The 21,305-nt window shown below is 40.2% G+C and overlaps 1 protein-coding gene across 1 annotated transcript in view; it reads right to left on the bottom strand.

Annotated features, from left to right (window-relative positions):
* Positions 1-418: 418 nt before the first annotated feature.
* CDK5RAP2 (CDK5 regulatory subunit associated protein 2) overlaps positions 419-21,305 on the bottom strand; it is a 66,893-nt gene continuing 46,006 nt past the window's right edge. The window contains exons 26-39 of the mRNA XM_072352889.1: positions 20,110-20,342; positions 18,535-18,583; positions 17,388-17,575; positions 16,386-16,511; positions 12,633-12,749; positions 11,074-11,263; positions 10,737-10,858; positions 9,415-9,663; positions 8,392-8,487; positions 8,052-8,299; positions 5,746-5,892; positions 4,145-4,283; positions 2,007-2,053; positions 419-1,101 (exon numbers count right to left, since the gene is read on the bottom strand). Coding sequence (XP_072208990.1) covers positions 1,042-1,101; positions 2,007-2,053; positions 4,145-4,283; positions 5,746-5,892; positions 8,052-8,299; positions 8,392-8,487; positions 9,415-9,663; positions 10,737-10,858; positions 11,074-11,263; positions 12,633-12,749; positions 16,386-16,511; positions 17,388-17,575; positions 18,535-18,583; positions 20,110-20,342 — 2,011 coding nt within the window. The 3' untranslated portion in view covers positions 419-1,041. The remainder of the gene's footprint in view (positions 1,102-2,006; positions 2,054-4,144; positions 4,284-5,745; positions 5,893-8,051; positions 8,300-8,391; positions 8,488-9,414; positions 9,664-10,736; positions 10,859-11,073; positions 11,264-12,632; positions 12,750-16,385; positions 16,512-17,387; positions 17,576-18,534; positions 18,584-20,109; positions 20,343-21,305) is intronic.

A 21,305-nucleotide genomic window follows, 5' to 3' on the forward strand; every position in this document is an offset into this window, starting at 1 on the left:
TGTCTGGCCAGAATGTTGCTATTGGAACATGCAAGTGAATCCTTTGTTATTAGTTTCTAGAAATTAGGACATTTTTGAGTGTTTGTAGCAGAAAATAGGACTTAAGCACTGTCAGGCTTTGTCCCTTCTGTGAGCCCCTGTTCTCTTGCTCTGGCTTTTTTGAGGGCTATAGAGGGGAGTGCAATGCTTCTGCCAACAGCAAGACGCCTTCTGCTCATGGCTGCTTAAAAGCAGGTTCCTAACGTGAAAACTCAGCAATGATGTGAGCAAACACAGCTGTAAGGGCTGCGTTCTGTTTGCTCCATGATGACAGAGCCAGTGTTTTGTGCCCACCGTAACAAAGACATCAACCCCTGAATTTTGTTCAACGGGAGCTCAAAGTTCTGATGCTTCAAACAAAACAACACAAGCGAGATTTGTGGTTATTAGAAAAATTTAATTCAATGGTCTGATCTTAAGGAATATGTTCAGAGCCAGCATCAAAGCTTAACTTCCTACCAGGGCAGTGAGGAAGCACAGAAGGAGGTGGCTTCCAGGACAGGTGGCTTTCAGGACAACCTTCCAGCTGAGATCTCAATGCTTTCAAACACTGGTTATTTGCATTCCTATAAAGCAAGGGCAGCTGGCAGAACTGTTCTTCTTTAAGCTCCCTTCTGTCATTTCACAAGTGGGGAAAGGGGCTGGAAGATGGAGCTCTTGGTTCTCTCCAGACCTGTTTGATTACAATCACAAGCAGCCAGACAACATGAAATATAAAATCTCAAAGGAGCCAGCTTTAAAAAAAATGTGGGGTTTTTCAATAGCTCCAGTACTGTCATTTCATAATAAATATTAAAAACCAACATCTTTTACATTACAGAAAATGTTAAATAAGTTATTTACCAAAATAGGGTTTTTTTGTTTTTTCTTGCTCTCCCCAAAACAAGATTCCGTTAAAAGAGGCTGAATGAACATTTTTTACATCAATAAATAGTAAGGCATAAAGAAGCAACCATCAAGCAGAGGAATGCTCTGTCTTTATTATTAGTGGGCCTTTCTCCTTCAGAGGATCCTTTTTTTGCTGGTATAGGAAGCTGGTTTTTGATTGTCGACTGCTGGGACCTGGTTAGAAAAGCACTAATTAATACAACTGTGTGGTGCTACGCACATCCAGTCCCTATCACTGAGCTCTCATCCCACAAAAGAATCTGCAAATGCTGCGTTCAGCTGATCTGCCCATTAAAGTGATGAGATTTCTGTAGGCAGAAAGACTTTATGTCCTCAATCTTCTAACTCAGGTAGGACTGAGCCCGTGCAGGAGCTGCATAAGGAGGTGCTCAAAGTTGGTGCTGCTGATGAGGATAATGGAGAAGAGACTCACAAAAAGAGAGGAAAATTTAAGGGCGGGCTGGGAAACGTGCAGCCATTGAGAATGGGATGGTGTGAGGGGAAGGATGCGATTTAGGAGTCAAGAAATATATTACAGCCTTCTGGGAGCAGAGTCAGAGCCTTCTGGGAGAAATCAAATCTGAACAGTGGATACTTAAACGCTCAAAGTAATTTAATGCTCTGCATTAGCAAAGAGCTGTTTGCAAAAGCTTTACCTATTGGGTCTGTGTTTTAGAGAAACAGAAACACCGGTTATTAACCCACACTCAGGCTTTAAATAAAGATGCCTTTCGTGAACTTATTCAGCAGACAGCTTATTGGGCTGTGATCTGATGAAAATAAACCATTGGAGAAGGAAAAAAAAGACATATGAATATTAATCTGGGGAAAGTTATCAGAAAAGAGAGAGGGTTTTTAGCTGTCTGCATGGCCAGTCATAGAACTCTAATTTAAACATCAAATAGTGCAGAATATTTATCACAGTAAACTGCTGTCACCCCAGACTTGATCTTAATGCCGTTCCAGTTGCAAACCCAAAATAGACTGGACTAATTCTGCAAGATGCAACTGATGTAGCAGTGCCTATTTCTGATAAGCATACGTCAAGGAACCAAGCGCACAGTAGATATGTTACTTACTTCCAGGTTTCCTCTTGCCTTCTTCAGGACATCATGAGTTAAAACCACTGGAAACAAAGAGGCAATGATTACACGACACTGTACTCAAAGTCTTAGAACCAAATATTACATAACGTACAAACTACCATCTATGAGATGGGCAGCAGCCAGGCAAACATCAATGGCCCCACCACCACTTCAGCTTTCTTAGCAATATCCAACTGTTCCTCTGCCCAAAGCCCCGTTTGGGCTCAATCCAAGGCATGAAAGGAACACTTTCTGTTCATTTTAAGAGAGATGGTGCATGATCTAATGGAGGTTAGAGAAGAAAACAGTGCAGAGGAGAGGTTATGTGGGATGATGGGCTGGGAAGACAACAGATGGCAAAGAAGTCAGCCATCTCCTCCTGCAGTTCAAGGACAAAGCAACCTATATATGCTTGGGGGAAATCATGTCAGTGGCTCGCTCTGAAGGGGCCCAAGCTTCCTTTGCTCATTCAGCTAGTTTGCTTCTGCAGGGAGAGAGCAAGACCTGTGAATGGAGGAGGGGATGCTTCTAAACAAAACTGATATTTAGAAATGTCAGGTTAAATATGTGATTCTCTAATCTGTGTCAACTCCGTAACTGCTGAAAAATACCATTCACAAGTGCCAATTTAATATTCCAGTCTCAAAAATAAACAATTTAGCCATAATAAAGATTTTTCATTACAATAATAAGAACCCAACAACTCCAAGGGTATAGCTGTCATGAGATAATTATACCCTTGGCAGATTGCTGCAATTTGGCACTGCATTGTTACATGTTCAGAGGTTCAGATGAGGTTTCTAAGCATTACGTTCTCTTGCCCAGAGAAAGCAGACAGAAGACTCTGAGCCATAAGAATGTTCCAGTCTCTGACTCTAATGTATTTAGGAATGTTAAACTAAATAAAAGGGGAATCTGAAAATCCTCAGCGGACTGACCAGCTAGCAGGGTGCTCAGAGAATGAAACCGAGCAAGGTCACCTACTGGAATGCCTGTGTTGCTTACTAGCAAAATGAAATTAAACAAGCATAAGCATCATCACAAACTCCAGCCCATGATTCACCAGTTTTGTTGCATGCTTGGTCAGGAATTTGTATACAGATGCCATTTAGAAACGTTTCTGAAATTGCTCTTTGAGGCAAAGGTAACTTGACATCCATAATTCCCATAATCAATGAAACTTAAAGAATGTTGTATCTGGGTCTTTCTGTGCAGCACGGCACTCCCTGCTCATAAAGAACTCAGCTTGTAGATTCACTGCACCCAGCAAACTAGATTTTTCTAAATCAAAAAATATTACATTCAGTACATGAAGAGAATTTAGAGCACGTGACACTAATGGTGAAGCTGCTGGGAGGAAGGCAGGACTGCACGGTACGGCTTCAGAAAACTCAGGTTTCATTTTATTAGGACCTAATTCTGGGTGTGCTGAAATGGTGTGAATGAAGGAAGAGGGAAGTGCTCTGTTTTCTTTCTCAAAGTGTGGATGGATTGAAAGGCTGAGTCCGTAAGGTGAAATCCCAGCTGATTTAAACTCTGCACAGCCCTACTGAATTACCCACTGTCTGACATGTCACTGGAACTAAGAACTGACCAAACCAAATCACTTAATCTGTCCTGAGGGATTTTAGTGGAAGAGACATCATAATAGCTTTGATTTTTTTATATGACAAATCCCAAACTGAGTTACTAAAAACCCTAAACAAAACCTGATTTGGAGTTTATCTAAGTGACTTGTCTGTCATTTGATACAACACTTCTAGAAGGGATGATCAAAAAGCAGCTCATCAACGCTAAGATAGGAAAAACAACAATAATCTGAATGCAGGGGATAGATGGAATTCAGACATACAAATTATAGGCTATGGAGCAAAATGAGTTAAATAAGGGCATGCAAAACCATGACAGGCAAAATAAATGACTTGAGGAACACAGAGTCACAACAAACAATAACTCTGCAGGATGTATAGCCTTTTACATCCTAGATTAACTACTGATAACATGAATGCCATTCAGCACAGCCTAACAAGTCTTCATATTGTTGTTTCTCTAATTCAATGGAAGCCACGAGTTACAAAAGCTAAGAACCATAAGGCACGTAATACACATAATAAGGCACATAATACACTTACACTGGTCAATAATGACTTTCTCCATGTTTTCCTTCAGCTGGTTTGTAGAGTGCAAACGTTTCACCGTGCTGTGTAACTTCTTCTCTTGCTCAGACAGTTTCTTCCGTAATCTGACTATTTCTGCTTTCATTCCTTCATCCTGTATTCACAGATGATGATAACATATTAAAGCAGTACAGAAATTATTTATACGCTGTTAACACTTAGATTCCTCTTTTGAAGGTTCAGTTTTTACCACCAATTCTAAGCAAGTCACGGTTGGTACCCTGTAAAACAGGACTTCAAGGCAGCCCTGGTACAGTCTGCTAATAAAGCACTGATCTGGATTCCTCATGCAAAGTTAAGCTTCTACATTTGTCTTGTTGTGCTGTGAGATAATAGTGCCTTCTGGAATTCTCCCCTAGCACTTTGCTCTTTAGAAGAGCTGATTACTCCTATGGGGCTAAACAGAAGGCAGTGAACGCTCAGTATCTTCTGGGAGGTATTCTTTCTTATACTGCATTTAAGATATCAGAAGCACTCTAATGATCCTAAGATCTCAGTATGTTGGATAAGAAGGTCTGAAAAAGGATTCTAATAGACTCTAATTAAGAACTGGAGTAGAAACTCAGATCTCCTGCACACGAGGTCAGATTTTCTGACTGATCCAAATCAAGGTTTAAACTGTACAGACAGAAAAAGCATTTGTCTGTGTGTATCTGTGACATGCTCAGATCACACAAGCCAGGCCAACATACAGCTGTCCCAACCCACTTTTATCCTCATGTGCACCATGTAAGAGTTCCAATATCCCAAACACGGAACCGAAACACGAGAGAATTGCACTGCTTTTCTGCTTTAACAGTGCTAGAAAACTACAACAAAAACGATACTAAAATGATATACCCAGTGTTAGCTTTCCTGAAGATTTCTTCTCTTCAGCAATCTCCTGCTTCTTTTAAGAAACACATACAAAAAGCTCAGGGAAAAAATAAAAATTCAGATGGATTTTACAGCCAGAGTTTGAAGCAGTTGATTGTTGAGCAGTGATATGATGACAGTACGGAGGATTCATTCCTCATTCGGTTTACTTCCATTCATTTGCATAGTGCAATCCTTTTTAGTTAAAATGCTATAAAACTTGTCTCGGGGTTTTGTCACACTTTTAAGAAAGCATCCTATTTTACAGCTTTGGCATCAAAAACATAAAATGAAAATGTAGCTCAGATTACATCAAAGTTGCTGAAGTTTCTGTTGTTACTGGAATATATACAATCAAATTGGATTTGATTCTATAACAGGGAACCCAAATCTTTCCTCACTGAAAGGGAATGCTTGCAGTTTGCTCGGCTTTCCTGAGTATCACACGGCAAGGCTGCAGATTACAACCTTCACATAAGGCACCTGCTAAATAAACAGCTGATGTGTGCAGTGTGATGAGGACAGAAAGGCGGTACACACTCAGCCATGGCCTTCAGCGATGAGAGCTACTTCAAAACTGGGCTACCTACGTTCATGATTTACAAGCAGTTTTGCCTAATGTTCTTCACTGGTGCGTCCTCCTTGACACGCTGCAACAGTTCAAGAAAGCCAAACACAAACAGAATGAAAGAGAACAGTACCTGAGTGCCGTGAGCTGTACTGTGTTCTGCTTTCATTGGAAGGGAAACTCTCCAGAGAAGCTTCAATAAACGTGCGGCCTCTTCTAAAATCTGCTGCACCGTGTTAGTGTTTGCAGAAAAGCTTCGCAGTGATGCCTGGTCTGGTACCTGTATTGTAGGATTAGACACGCTTTATAGTTTCTTAAAGGTAAGATATGAAAGCGTAATCTTAATTAGTGACATAAATCCCGTTGATACGATTTCATGTTTAAGATGATGTACACAGCTATTGTGCGCCTAAAAAGCTCATTTCTTCATTTAGGCAGGCTGTTGAATTGCACATTATCTCAGAAGTTGAGGGAGGAAGGAGATATCTCCTCATCAATAACCATGATTAATAATAGATTACATTTACTGGATTTGCTGTGCCACATGGTAACAGTTGGCAACTCTTGCCTTTCTCCATTTGCATTCTGTGTCATGTTATTTGAAAGTCAAATGATTACAGACATCAATTTAAGCAATATAGATGTTTCTTCCTTAGCAGACCCTTTAAACTGTTCCATTTAATGCTAAAATAACTATCAGGACACACATAAAATGTTTTCCTCTGCTGACAGATGAGAAAACCAAATTGAAGAAATTGCACGAATGTGAAATAAAGGAGAGAAAGAATGCAAGGGGAGCAAATGGATTACCAAAGCAGCAGTGATACAGAATGGGGGAGGGCAGTGAAGTAAAAGCATTTCTGGTTTGTGCCCCATCCAGCACATCATCTGAATAGCGACTCAGAATTGCAATCCTCCTGTCATACAAAGCATCCCATTTGCTAAGTAGTCTGAAACTTCAGTGAAGTAAAGCTTGATAGGAAACTCACTGCTTTTATCTTTGCACCAAGAGAAGTTAAAAAAACTTAGAGAGATTACTTCTTCAGTCATTATCAGCACCTTAACTAGGTCATCTGAAAACACACGGTACTTCAGAGACCCTTAAGTGTCATTCAGACATCTTTCTACTGTGAGCGTGCAGGTGATGCTACAAAAAGAATTTCAGAGTTGTTGCAGGCTGCATTCTCAACAGCTTTACTAATTATAACTCGGAAATAGAAGTGTTCTTCGAAATATCTCTGCTAATAGTGATTCAGCAATGTCAACGAGCAGCCTCCACCGATACAGTGTTTCACTGTTTTTACCAACAGCGTCTTGTTCTAACCTTCTGTTCCAAATCTTCCCTATTGCAGGTTAAGTTTCTCAGTTCGTTATTAACTGCTATGGACACATACAGGCTGTTCTTTCCCTTTTGCTGAAACCTGGAGGTAGATTTGATTATCCCATCCCATCCCATCCCATCCCATCCCATCCATCCCACACTAACGGGCTGTTAACTGTAAGAAAAAATCAGCGTAAGCAAACACTTGCTCTCCTGATTCTAGGGGAAAAACCATTAAATGTCTGATTTTTTTCTTCCTCCTTTGGTGTATTTTTCATTAGAAAGCAAACATTTTATTGTCTTAAAGAATTCTAATGCTTAAGACAACAGCACTGTGACTCGATAGCTTCATGTCACATATGATGCAGAAAGAATGACAGACCGTGTCTAAGAAGTCAAGACTTTACCATTACTGAGATATTCAAGTTGCTGGCCTAGCTGCTGCTATTACTGAAGTATTCACCAGCTACCAGAAAGTGGAAAAAGTCTATAAAAGCTTCCTCAATGTAAAACAGCCCTCATTAGCATACATCAGTCATTGCTGTAATGCGATCACTTGGTGTTACTGGGGGCAAGGTACAGTAAGTGGAGAACCCAGCCAGCTGTCTGTCGTCAGCTGTCTATTAAATTACTTTTAACTAACTCTCATTTCCTGGGCTTATCCCAAGCCTCAATTACAACAAAATCTCCTTTATTATTTTTATCCTTAGGTTACTGATACATACCCCATAGCTTAAGCCCTGTCTAAAGCATTTTACAGTTGAACTTGTTTTGTTGTTGTTTTTTAATAATTTTCAGTGTGATGACGACCAGTTTCCATGGTAAAGGCAAGCAGTTTCACCTCATTTCAAGTAAAGTGAGACAGCTTATTAAAGCAGAATTAACTAATTTATCCATAGCCTCGTTAACCTAGAATCACAAATAGGAGCCTGCATCTAGATGTGACTTCAACAGCCAAAGTTGAGGTATCCCAACAGAGTTATGAAGTTAATAGTGCCTGCTGCACCATTAACCTGGCTGTTTTTGTAATATATATATATATATGTAATATATAGATAGATAGATAGATTGTGTCTGTAGGCAAAACCCAGCACCTTCTACCAGCTTTCACTGCTTACCTTTATTCCTGGCTCCTGCAGCTTCGTACCAGTGACCTCTCTTAAAGTAACCTCCATTTCCCCCAAGACCTGTTGTCCTTCTGAGATCTGTTTCCGGAGAGCATTGTAATCCTCAATCAAACCAAGGACGTGGCGCCCATTTTTGTCTGCCCACATCCTATGCCCAGGAACGAGACGAGGGGTGCATGATGTACCAGAAGATGAAGTACTGCAGCAATCTAAGTCATCCTTAGAGGAAGAGTGTGTACCTGGCACAGAAAGACAGTATGTATTTTTTTTAATCCTTACATGTAGAACTAATTGACATGAGACATCTTTCAAACATGCACAGACAGGATACCTTGGGATGTACCTGTTTTTGCCAGCAAAACGCCACTTCCATGCTTCTGCAGCTCACAAACGTTTCTGCTGGCAGCAGGGCATTTACAAAGATCTTCTATACATCAAAAAGGAAGAAGGAAGAGCATATCAATAAGTTAAAATGCATTAAAAAATCATCCTAGGTCAACTTCTGTTTCTCTTCTCTGCTGATGATACGCTTGGGCTCAAGAAATAGGGAAATACAGCGAGTTTTTTTGTACTCAGGCTGAGCATCTTCCATCCTTCACCCACACTCTCCTCTTTTGGTATCTGCCCAAAGTTGAAGATATCTCCCCAGCTCAAGACACGGTCAGAAAATCTACAGTATAGCCTGATGAAGATATTTTAATCAACTCCATAAGGATGACACTCTCAAAGCTACGCCATACATAAGGTCAGATCTTGTATACCTATACAAGCAGTGGGAAGGGAGACTTTATGATGTATGTATGGAAAGCTGCAGAGCACTTTAACAGCAAGAAAGAGCATTTCTCGTGCCCTGTTCATCCATACTGGGGCCATACCCTCAGCAATAAGATACATTTTCCCTGATTTGCTGTAACAGTTTCACTTAACTATGATTGAAATAAAGGTAAAATGTTTCTCAAGAGCATAAAGGGGGAAACTGATTTATACCAAGACCATTTAGTGAACTTATTGATCCTTCCTGAGTCCCACAGCAAGTGCTATAAAGTCTGCATTAAAATAAGCACCCTCCAGTAAGCAAAATTTCTGGCACTTCAACACAGCCATCCTTCCATCCCAGACATTTTCTGCAAATGCTTTTCTTGAATGAAAAAGAAGTGACAGTTGGAGCCTACAAGACAGCACGGTGTGTATTTCTTCACCCCATATACTAATAGCTCTTGCAGGAAAGGGATTTGAAAGGCTGATGGGCAGTTCCCAAATCATAGAGTCGGTGTTGAGTAAAGTTTGAAGATCATCTTTAAAGAAACAAGGAACGGGTTCTACAGTTATAACAAAAGCACTCGTGGCACAGTACCGTTCATTCCTGCATAATGCTGAGATTCTTGTTTGAAAAGATAATTGATATTCACAGCTGACACTGATCCCATCTCCTCCTTCTTTTCTTTTGAAAGCTGCTCCTCCAGTTTTTCATGCAAAGTCTTGTTTGTCTCTATGCTTCTTTCAAGCTGTACTCGCAAACTCTGTATTTCAGTCAGTAGTTCATGTAAGTCAACGGGATTATTCTGATCTTTCCGAAATTCTTCTGATGCATCACATCTGGGATCTGAAACGATTTGAAAGGAACACTTAACATCTCTCACTATTGAAATAATATTAGCCATTATCAGAATGCTGAACAAGTAAATTATAGCCAGTTTTATCCTCAATATTAAGAATTAACTACAAACGGCACTGAGATAATGGTTTGACAAAGCATGTCTTAATTGCTTTTACTCTCAAAAGATCTGAAGAGCTGGAAATTAGTTTTTTACTTTGTCCATAATAGCTAATAAGTCTCATACCAACAGCAAAAGTATAATAGTAGGAGAATGAAGAAGATTTACAGAATTTGAAGTGCAATAAAGCACAGTCTGGGGGAAAAAGAAGTAACGGGAAATCTTGGAGTACGGAGGAGGGATAGAGGACAACTGGGAGCTTAATTTTACACACTGCAGAGAAAAAGGAAACGGTGATCACCTGGCAACCAGCAACAAATCTGAACCTGAAAAAAGCAAGGGCTGCATTCATCTTTCATAGAAGGGGGTCGGTACACAAAAATTCTGTGTTCTCTCATGCTGAAGTCAAACTGTTCTCCAGATAATGGAAAGGATTCAAGTGCGTGAGGTGGGTGCTGCTACTTTAATTACATTACCAGTTCTGCAAGGAAATTTACTTCCATTCCTGAGCCAGCCCTGGCTTAAAGCCTTACACCAAGAGGGCTGTGCTGCAGTTAGGTATGAAATACAGTAACAACAGGGTATATTATGTAATGTGGGAAGAAGGGAAAAGCTGACTTTCACAAGGACTTCCAATGGGAAATTTGCTGGATCCTGTATGCTGTACTGACCAGCATTCCACTTCTTTACCTAACCATTCTACCTTTATTTGGTGCCATATCTTCCTTAAAAGGTGGAATGCAACCTGGACATGCTGGGTCAGATCATAAGCACACCTCACAGCTATACTCCCCAAGTAAAAAGCAGCATTTTATCATCAGGTTGTTGCTCCTGCTTTTGCATGGCAAATCCAAGCAAAAACAAGGCAGTAGTGACCGAACCCTACTGTCTTTTGACAGGATCATATCCAGGAAGAGAAGGGTTGCAAGAGCCAAGGGTACAGAGGTAACTGTGTTTATACCTGTCCTCTTCCTCCTTGCTTCTTCCAGCTTTTCATAAACTTTGATCTCTGTTCGGAGCGACTGCAGTAACTTCTCATTCTCAGAGAGCTGATGCTGCTTTACATTCATTTCCGTTTGCAACCTGTTAAGATCCAATAAATCATTAAGTTGACAGTTGAATTCTTATCCCTTATTTCAAAATCTAGAATCCAGTCCTCCTTCCTCAACAATTCCTCCATTGCCTTTTGAATATATCTATGAACCTGATTAATGTTAATGGCTATGGCTAAACACATCCACATCACATTGACAATTTTCTTCTCTAAATGCATGTCTAAACGTGGACAGAATCAATACCTGTTTAATTCATTACGACTGCTGTAAATTTCACATGTCAGATATCTGGTTTCATCCTCCTTTTTGCCAATTTGTTTTTGCAACCTTTCATTTTCTTTCTTGATGCATTCATAATCCTCATGAAGATGTTCAATGATTGCATTCTTTTTAGAAAGAGATTCTCTTAGCTTTTCATTTTCCTTTTGTTTATCTGAAAGAAGAAACACGGGGTGTTTGCATTGCCTATAACGCATTAAAAGCTACGCTTTCCAACAAAATCAGCTTTCTTAGAGACTGACAGAAAATAGCAGCTGCCCTCGTGAGTTTTAGGATTTCACTTTTTCAATTGTCAAATGATTTTTTGCTATATACATTTCCTGTGACAACACAACATTTAACCCCTGAGGTTCCATATGAGGGCTCAATAAAAACCTGAGTACAGGCTCCTTTGCCAGATTCCCCACGTCTTGGAACTGATCAGAAGGAAAGCATTCAAAAACCAGCAGCAGCAGTTTCCCAAAGAAGGCACATTAACTTGGCTAAACCTCCCCCAAATAATTTTTACTTCTTGTTAGGAAGAAGAAAACTTAATAGGGTTGCTTCAGGGAGTTGCATCCATTCCATTTTGTCACACTGAAATCCCTTTGTCCTGTCCTTCCCAGCCTTATCCATCTGCCAACTTTATCACAGCTCTCCTCTCTTCATTGTTACAATTCCCTGGGACAAAAAACTGTCGGTAGGGGCAAATGACTGCTGCAGCCAGAGAAGTCTGCAGGGACACTACATCGCCCTTAGTGAAGAGGCAAGTTTGGCAAGGAAACACAAGGCAGAACCATTCCAACTCCCAACAGTTAGAAAATCATTCCTCCACCTTCAGTAGCCGGGCTGAAAGCACGTGCAAATGGTAACACCCACGTGCTGTTGACAACAAGCACCTTCAGCCTTCCACTACTAACGGGATAAGCTAAGATTGGACCCAAGATGAAAGCAAGCAAGATGTATTTAGGCAGCTTTCCTCCAGGATTAAAAGGAAAAGAAGCTCACAACTCTGGAGACATGGATATTATTTTAAAACTCGAGGGCAGCAATGCCTTATTCATCACGGCTCTTAATGTAAAAAAGAAACACTGGCATTATCAGATCACACTGTCAGATGTAGAAACAAACAAAAGCAGTAATATTTTAACAAACAGAAGATTTTAAACACAATGATAAGCTGTAAGAGGCACCAAAACAGGGTTTCAGAACACAGACATGGGGGAAGAAACGTATTACGAAAATGGTAATAAAAGGCACAGAAGAAAGAGGGGAGAGGACATATAAGAAGAATGGTATATAAAAAGAAGAATGGAAAAATGAAAGCACACATCAAATGGAAAACGCTACGAATAAAGAGAAAGGAACATTTCTGCTATGCTTTTATCACTGTTAACCCCAGTGTGAGTGCTTATGGCTGAGCACGGCATTTCAGGTGTGGGAGGAACGGTGAAGGTAATTTAATGGACTGTAAATACTTCCTTGTTTTCCTGATTTGGAATGAGTTGCAGTCTACGTCTGCAATGCACAGTTTTACATTTTACCTCGGGATCCTTTTGCCAGCATCGCATTCAGAACTTGATTTTGCTTTCTCAGGAAATGTACTTCAGAAGTGAGAGAATTATGCTGCTCTGAGCCATGGATAAAATTGTTTGCAGAACCTATAAATATGTACATAAAAGATGATTTATGAGTCATCTTTAGGTCATTAAAGATTAAACTTTCCAGACAAGAACAATTTTTAAAATTGCAGAAAAACATGTTATGAAAGGTATTTATCCCCTCTGTGTTTTGAAGGTTATCCTTACAGACTGAAAGGCAGTTCAGGTTAATGCCAAGTAACCTAAAGCTCTGCATCACAAGAACCTCTCGTTGCTGTGCAGCCATTACCCAAATAGCAAAATTATCCCTGCTCATCTTTAACTATCAGCCAAAAAATGCACCAGGACCAAATGCAGCAGTATTTTGTGACACTGCTATTTTAAAACAATGCTAACTGCACCAAGGTTTACCTGTATTTCTTATTGCTCTGTTTCATACAAACCACCATCCCACATTGATATGTACAGTACACCCTGAAAACTGCCATATCCAATTCTCAAGGCAGCTGCCTCGCAAACACAAGTCAAGTAACTGTTATTGCCCTTTATAACCTATTTGTAGTCAGTAAAACACTTCAAAACCCACTGGAATTAACAGTACCATTAGAAGTATTTTTCAGTTGATTGGTTATCCCAGCATCTACTGTGCTTTAGTGCTCAAGATAACTGCATGAGTGTCAACTGTTTGGTTAATAGAGAAATAACCAGGTGGCAAAAAAATTAGTGGAATGTATGAGAAGGATGCCTTTCAGCTCTGGCAATTCAATTCAATTGGATGTGCTGCACTTCCTCTGAATAATCTCATTTTATTGTAATCCCAATTGAAGCTTTTACCAACTACCTAACTGGGATGTAGTGTGCCATGATATGCACCTCTTGTCGTTACTAAAAGACTCACAGGCTCTAGAAGCTCAGCACTAATGGCATTTTACTATCTATATGTTAAAGAGTTGAGGTAGCTACGTGAACTCAAAAGGCTTTTTCCTTTCAGATTTTAACAAAGCAATTCAACTTCAAGTGGCAAAGCTTGATGGTCTCATCTTGATTCTAATTTAATTTATTGCCCATCACCCAGCTTTATCCTATTTGAAAAGTTATGCTATCACAATCCCACTGAAAAGCTTTAGAATATAACTATTAGTTATCTTACATAATAAGGGATAATGCAGAGCCAGTGCTAATAAGGCCACAATCCTGCAATTTGACCCACTACTGAGACTGCTACTTCTGTGCAGAGCCCTGCTGACATCAATTATGCTCTCCATAGATGCAAAGGTCCATCCAGTCGGAGTACAGTGAAGCATCAGGGCCTGCAATTGGGATACACTTGAGTTTTCATTATGTTATGTGCTGAGCACTACCTGTGAGCACTAAGAAAGAGTACCTTGAAGGTTTCAAAGAAGCACGGGCTGAAAGACAGGCACTACAGACAATCAGAGCAAAGAGGAAGGGAAGAAACACTTGTTCCCAAATCAAAGCAAAACAAAGGCAAAACAAAGCTGGAGGCTGAGGACAGACATTAGTTGCTTATGGGTTAAAAAAATAGAACCCCGCTTTTTAATGTTAACTGCTGTTATTAACATTTGAAACACAGGAAACTCAAAATTAAACCTTTGATTTTATTTTGATGCCTAACATTTGAAATGACTGAAGCAATTACTTCAGTTCTACTTGCACTGCAAATCTCAGCTCTGTAGTAATGATGTAGTCATTACCAGTGCCTTGTATCATTTATAGAATGGTGGAAGCCCAGAGGCACTCAAATACTTTGAAAATCAACTTATTAGAAAGAGCATGGCAAAAAAAAAAGCAGGCAGGTGTGTGTACATACCTGGATATAATATCTATCAAATAGACACGAATTCTATGTGTTGAATTGCTTTGAACAAACAACTCCATATCAAACAAATTTAAGAGGCTCTCATCAGCAGTTAAGTTGTGTTAAAAGAAAACAGACTAAGGATGTTAAGTTAAAACTAAACTGTTTTCAACAATTATGACTCAAAGCTAAAAATCTCCTTCAGCTCCACTTGGGAGCTCCTTTTTACATTGAAAGTTAAAGCATAAAAAACCCCCCCACAAATAAAACCCAAGTAAGTAGCAGCATTACTATATCTGATAACATGAAAGAGAGCTTCAGAACTGAGAGAATCAGGAAGAGCTGAAAGAACACAGGAACAAAAAGGAACAGCCGTAACATGCAGTTGTTTTTCCCTTTCTTTTAGAAGATTTTCCTCCGTGCATTGCTAGATGCACTAAGGCAACAAGCAGACAACCAGAAAGCATAAGACAGTTTATAAAGAAAATATACTTCCACTGCATTAATGGATGCCCTTGCCACAATCTTTATGAAGCTGTAACAGAGCTGGAAGTGTTTCAGTGTGGTTATTTCAAGAGAACGGTGTGCCTTTCCAGCGGTGTAAATACTTCATGTATGAAATGGATGCTTTTTTTATACGCCATTCCCGCAGTGTAAATTATTCCTGAAAGCACACTGCCATTTGTAGGCAGCATCCATTTAAACAACAACAGAAATGGATCACGGGGATGATGTAAAACATAATGAATCTAACGTCAATACTAGCGAAACTGAGTTAAAAGGAAAGCACAGATGTACTCATTGCTTGCTTCCACTCTGAGTAACAGTGCATATTAATCAATTGTCCTATAGGGAAAAACGTGGAAAGGAGAACAAGGAAAAGCCAAATGTGGGAAGGCATGTCTGGTGCTGTGTGCTTGAAAGGAGCTAAGAAATGGCCCTTAGCAAGAGCCTGGCCACCATCTCATGAAGAGCTTTAAATGTACCACTGAGCTCAGCTTTTAGAGGTGTTGAACATCACCAAGAGAGAGCAGTGACTCTGAATCTGCATGCTTATTTTTAGCACTTTTCATCCACTGCTTTATATTAAGAGTTTGGAAAACCCACTCTGTGTTGAAACTTCCATCGGTTTGACAGGTACTTCTCATTAGAAACTCACAATGTCATTTTGTGTAGAACACATTCATCACGCTAATCAATTCTAATGACAGGCTGAACAACAAGGCCTACGCTCTGGGCTCTACTGCAGCTACTTGTCCTTTACATACATGAAACCTGGCTTCAGAGCAGAGCTGCACAGAAGGCATCTCCAGCAGTGCAGTCCATGGAGCACTGACCACCCCCCGAGCACACAGGGAAGAGAGGTGTGAGAGCTAATTCCACAGCATTCCTCCTTTGTATCAATGGCAGCAATGTAATTTAGAGCAAATAGCCTCCTCTTTTCATACTGGGCTTGGGCCCAGCTGAAATTACGTTGTTAAAATTGGCTTCCTCACCTGCAACTGCCCCTGGCTGGACATGGCAGAGAATTAAGAGGGTGACATCCTAACATCCAGGACCACTATAACAATAATGATGTCCTGAAGGCAAAAGGAAGCAGGCTGTTCGCTGATTACAGAACTAGAAGGTCATTCAATTTTCTGGGTGAAATTCAACCACAGTAACATCAAATGGCACAAAGCAACCTAGTAGCACTTCAGTCCTGTTCTCTTAGCAAAACGTGCAACTGTGGGCCCTGTGGTGTGCCCGTATCCCACAGAAGCTCTACATCTGTACTGCTTCAAGCAATGGAGTTAAGGCTAGGATTAGGCATTTGCTCCCCCAGGCTTCAGGCAGACGAGGAGGTGGATTTAAGTTATCAGCAGACAAATTCTTACCTTGATCGAGCTCCTTGTCTGTTACTTGTCTCTCAAGCTGCTTCCTCAGTCTCTCATTGTTTTTTATGGAGTATTCTAAACGTTGTCTCAGGATTCGAATTTCATTCAGGTACTCCATTAATAACTCTGCATAAACCAAGAGATCACTTCTCATTTAAAAGAAATTCTTCTTATTTGGACCACTTCTTGCTCAGAGTAAATGACAGCCACACATTCAGACTCAACACACTAAGAGTACACATTCTCCCTTATAACAATAGGAAGCTTACCAGAGTAACTCAGATATAAATTTGACTTTGGCTCACACAATGCATACCTTAATAAATAAATCTGCTCTATCAAGTTTCATTACCGTACCTGTTCCTTCTTGCTTTGCCACTCTACAATTTTTCTTCTGCTGGCTGTAAGTTTCAGCTTTACCCAGGAACTTATCTGTTTTAGCTGTCACTATCTTATTTGCCAGTTTATCCATGTCATACGCTCCTGGTTTACTCTGCAATATTTTTCTCCTGAACAGTACGTGCTATCTCAGCTATTAAATTTTCATCGCCGCCTGCAACAAACGACTGCAAGCACCACTCGTGCTTAGTGAAACTACCCAGGTCAAACATGACACCGCTTATTAATTATGCAGCACTTACAATTCTCAAGGAAACACAACACTGGCTTTTATAAAATTAGAAAAATCTTTCTTTTTCGGTGCAATAATCTCTTGACAATTGTCTATTTTCCCTCATAACTTGTCTATTTAAAGACCGTCTGGAGTACTGTAAAAGATGATAGTCTAAAACAACAAAGACTAAATATCGTAGTTAATTTTGTTTCAAACAGGAGGTAGTTCAAATCGTTGTCATCTCTGTATGCCTTATTACTGAAATTGCAATGATTATGCAAGATACTGCAAAGCCGAAGCAGACGAACATTCTTCATTATTTCTTAATTAGTTCCCTCGTGTCTTATTTATCGTATTTTCCCCAATATCTTCATGGGGAAAAAAATTACCTGGGGGAAACTGGCTTGACAGAAGTGCCAGTGTGGCATGCTGTCCTTCTCCTAGGTCATGCCTGTGCTCTGGTGATCCAAGAGATGACTTCTCTGACAAATCAAAGTCAGACAGGCTATGAAGCGCAGATGGTACCGGTGATTCATCCTTAAGCTCTTCATACATTGTGGCATTCTTCTCGTTTTCCCTTTTAAGACAGACAAGACGTTTTAAAATATAAGAATTATCCAATTATTTTGGGAGCAGGAAAAGACAGCATGGTGTCATGTTTACAGGACAAAGGTAAAGCAAATGATTTTAGGTGACTAAATCTGACAAAGCACCGTGTTAGCTGCACATATCAAGACCGAAATCCAAACCTTACTGAAGCCAGCAGGAACAACCAATGAATCTGAAGCCCAGTGTTCACACTGCAGCACTAGGTGGTCACCTTTGCAACTTCAAACTGCTTTCAGTAGGCAGCTGAGGACTTCTGTAGTATAAAAGAACCCCAGGCTGGCCGGAATCCAACATAAGCAGCCAACACCTGCTCTCTTCACCTTCACCCTTATGCTGCTTTATTCAGCAGAATGCTGTTTTGAGAATGAAGTTCAACAGAACTGAACGCTGGTGCTCCTGAGCCAGCACCAAGATCACACAACCAGAAAAGCTACCCTTTCTAGCAGCTGCAATTAGGATAATACCTAAATATACACAGAGGTGTCTTATAGCACAACAGTGAAAGTTTTGTTTCTTCATAAAAGGGGAAACCCTGGTAACATGATGTTTTCCCTCTGCGATTAAACCCTGCATTGGTCAAACACTGGCACAGGTTGGTGGTGGATGCTCCATCCCTGGAGCCATTCAAGGTAAGGCCAGATCAGGCTCTGAGCACCCTGATCGAGATGCAGATGTCTCTGCCCAAATCAGGAAGGTGGACCTTAAATGGACCTTCCAAATGATTCTGTGATTTGCTGAGAAGTAGAGGAAAAAGCCTAAGCTTGTTATATGTGAATATTTTACTAATGAAATGTATAGTACTGAAACAGGCAGCATAGTAAAAGTCCTCCCCAAAAAGTAAGACAGTCATGTTGGGCTGCAAAACACGGAGCATCCGTACCAACTTGTCAAACAATATATTGAAATGACACTGAGTTGCACTCTTACCTTTGAGCTAATTCATAAAGTACGGTAACTTCTGCACCTACTGACTCTCCTGCAAAGAAAAAGTATCTGATTAAAGAGAGAGACCAGGAATAATTTTTGCTTCCCCTCCATCTCAAGCTATTCAAACGCAGAATGGTAAATTAATGAGAATTTAGAGAAGCCAGCAGATTCTGAACACGCTGCACATTCACGTCAAATACTGTGCGTGAGAAAAGCTATTTATAGCACAGTAACAAAACTTTCTTTGGAGTTCAAATAATGACCGAGGAAGGGCTGTGCAACATATGTGCCAGATTTTACAGTCTTAAGAGTTTACGTTAGCAGACAGAGATGAAATATCCTGTTACATGACAGAAGGATCAGGGGTACATGTCACTACTACTTCAATAAAAATTACACAAGAAACATTCCAGCTCACTTGGATGTTGGCCATCTGGAGCCGGGTTAACAAGCTGTCCTTAATAAAGGAGCATACACAGGGCTCTGCCTGCAGCACTTCCAGTGGCACAGTGTGTAAGCGCACACAATTCAGTGCTAGAGACCTGGGCTCAGATGCTAATTTGAATTAGGAAATAAGAACTGCATCGTGGCACCTTGGCTCAGCACAATGCAAAAGTTCAGTGCAATTAAGCAGAAGTGGCAGGTAAGAGTTGAACAGCTCAGACTTCAGGGGAATGAACTGAAGGTCAGGATGGAAATGCAGAGACAGACGGTTGTTTATGCATCTTCTTTACAGTCAGTTCCTAGTAAGCTGGATGTTCTTTATCGCCCTACAAACATCATTTTATTTTACAGTGTGATTCAGTGCAATAGCATTGTGCTAGATACATTGAATTGTCTCAGTTGTCAGTGGCTTTTCATAGTATATAGGATACCATCTGTTGCCTTGGTGGGTTTTGTTGTTTTTTTCTAAAGGCATTTAATGTTTATTCACTGCACACTCTTCCTATTTTTAATGTAAGGAATCTTTGTAGCCACCAAAATCACTGAAGACACTCAGTCTTTTATTACACTGCTATGACACACTGCCCGGTAATACCTTCTTCTCATAGCTCCCTTCTATGAGCTATCACAAACAGCAAAATGTTGCAACTATCTTTAAAGAAAGGCCGAATACAGATCATTGCATGGCTGGGAGCTGAACGTTCCCAAACAAAGGGCTCTTCCAGAAGCAATGTCAGGAAGATATAGGGGTTCAGGTTCCTTTATTAAGAGCAATTCAATAGTTTGGCTGAAGATGTTCGTTTTGCAGCTGACATCTGCAGAAGCTGTTTGGGTGAGAAGCAGCAATAATGGCCATGATAGGACTGAGATTAAGATTTTATTAAACTATAACCACTGGGTTTTGAGCAGTTTAAAGTACGCTAAGAGAACTGCAAATGGAAAGTGCCAATACGGAGGGCAACTGCAAAGGTAAAACCCAGCCTTTCTGGATCTTCCAAGCCAGTCCATCACATCACACATTCAGAAGCAACCATGAGAAATTAAGGGATTCATTTCCACGCACACACAAAACTATGAATTTTGAGACCACGAGCACACTTCAAACAACAGGCACAAAGCACTGCTACTTACCATACAGGAGTTTCCTTTCCAGCTTCTCAAACAACAGCATACTTTGATTCAGCTGCTCACGGAAGCCTTCAGCAACATAATAATCTACATCGCTGGCTTGAAGCAGTTCCTCAAAAGCCTTAATCAGGCTCGTCAGATGCTGATGGTAAGTGACACAGCCACTGCGGATCTCTTTAATTTGGTGGCGTTGAAAGGAAAGCTCTCGAGCTTGTGAATGAACTAATGAATCATATCTGAGAAAACGAAATTATCATTGAAAGTAATTTTCTGACCGCAAATAACATTTAAATATAGATAAAAAGTGAATTAAACTTATATTTCTAAGCTATAATTTTATGGGAATCGATTTCCTTTTAAAATGCTTTTATGGCCACAATGACAAACTCAATGTCTCTAAGTGCTGAGTTTTGTACCTATGGGCATAACTGGTGGATATTGTCCTCCACTTAATTGCTTCCTTTATAAGATGTGCAGAAACCACAATGAACTGGTTTGTGCAAAGGTGCCAAAAGAAATAAGACAGAATACACTAAAAGAATGTTTAAGAATACACTTATTTTTCCCTATTATTACTATTTTTACTCAGTATGGAAACTTTCTATACTGGCCACCAGGAGCACATTTGACTTTCATCCAGTTTGGTGAATTCTACACATCTCTGCATGCTTAATTACCAAAGGCATGACCATGGCAACCACTGTAGCATTCAATCCCTCTTCTCCACAATCTACGAATCAGTTCAGATCAGTTGGATTTATTCTGCGCTTATGAATACAGACATGCCCTTTATATTGCAACTGCCTGTAGCACAGATGCACTCCCTTTTATGGAATCAAACATTAGCAAGGGGAGTGGATCTGAAAAAATGCAAGGAGTCAAAGAACAGAGGCCATAAACAAAATCTATGATGGTGTGGGCTGTTATGGCATTTTTATAGTCATTTGTATGGGGGGAGATAGATAATTCATTCTGGGGCCTGTCATTTGTGACTCGTGTAGTTGTTCTACACTGCGGCCATAAAACCCTCACAGAGATCCATACCATCCCATTCCTTAATTCACAGTTACATCTCCCTTTGTAATATGAATGAGGTTTACCTTCAAGGTATGTAAATTTATACATACTATGTAGTAAGACCGTATTTTACGACAGTAATACTAGATGATATACAATTGTCCATGTTGCTGCTTGCTCGA

Source organism: Excalfactoria chinensis, chromosome 18, assembly GCF_039878825.1.
Source record: "Excalfactoria chinensis isolate bCotChi1 chromosome 18, bCotChi1.hap2, whole genome shotgun sequence".
NCBI classification, from domain to species: Eukaryota; Metazoa; Chordata; class Aves; order Galliformes; family Phasianidae; genus Excalfactoria; species Excalfactoria chinensis.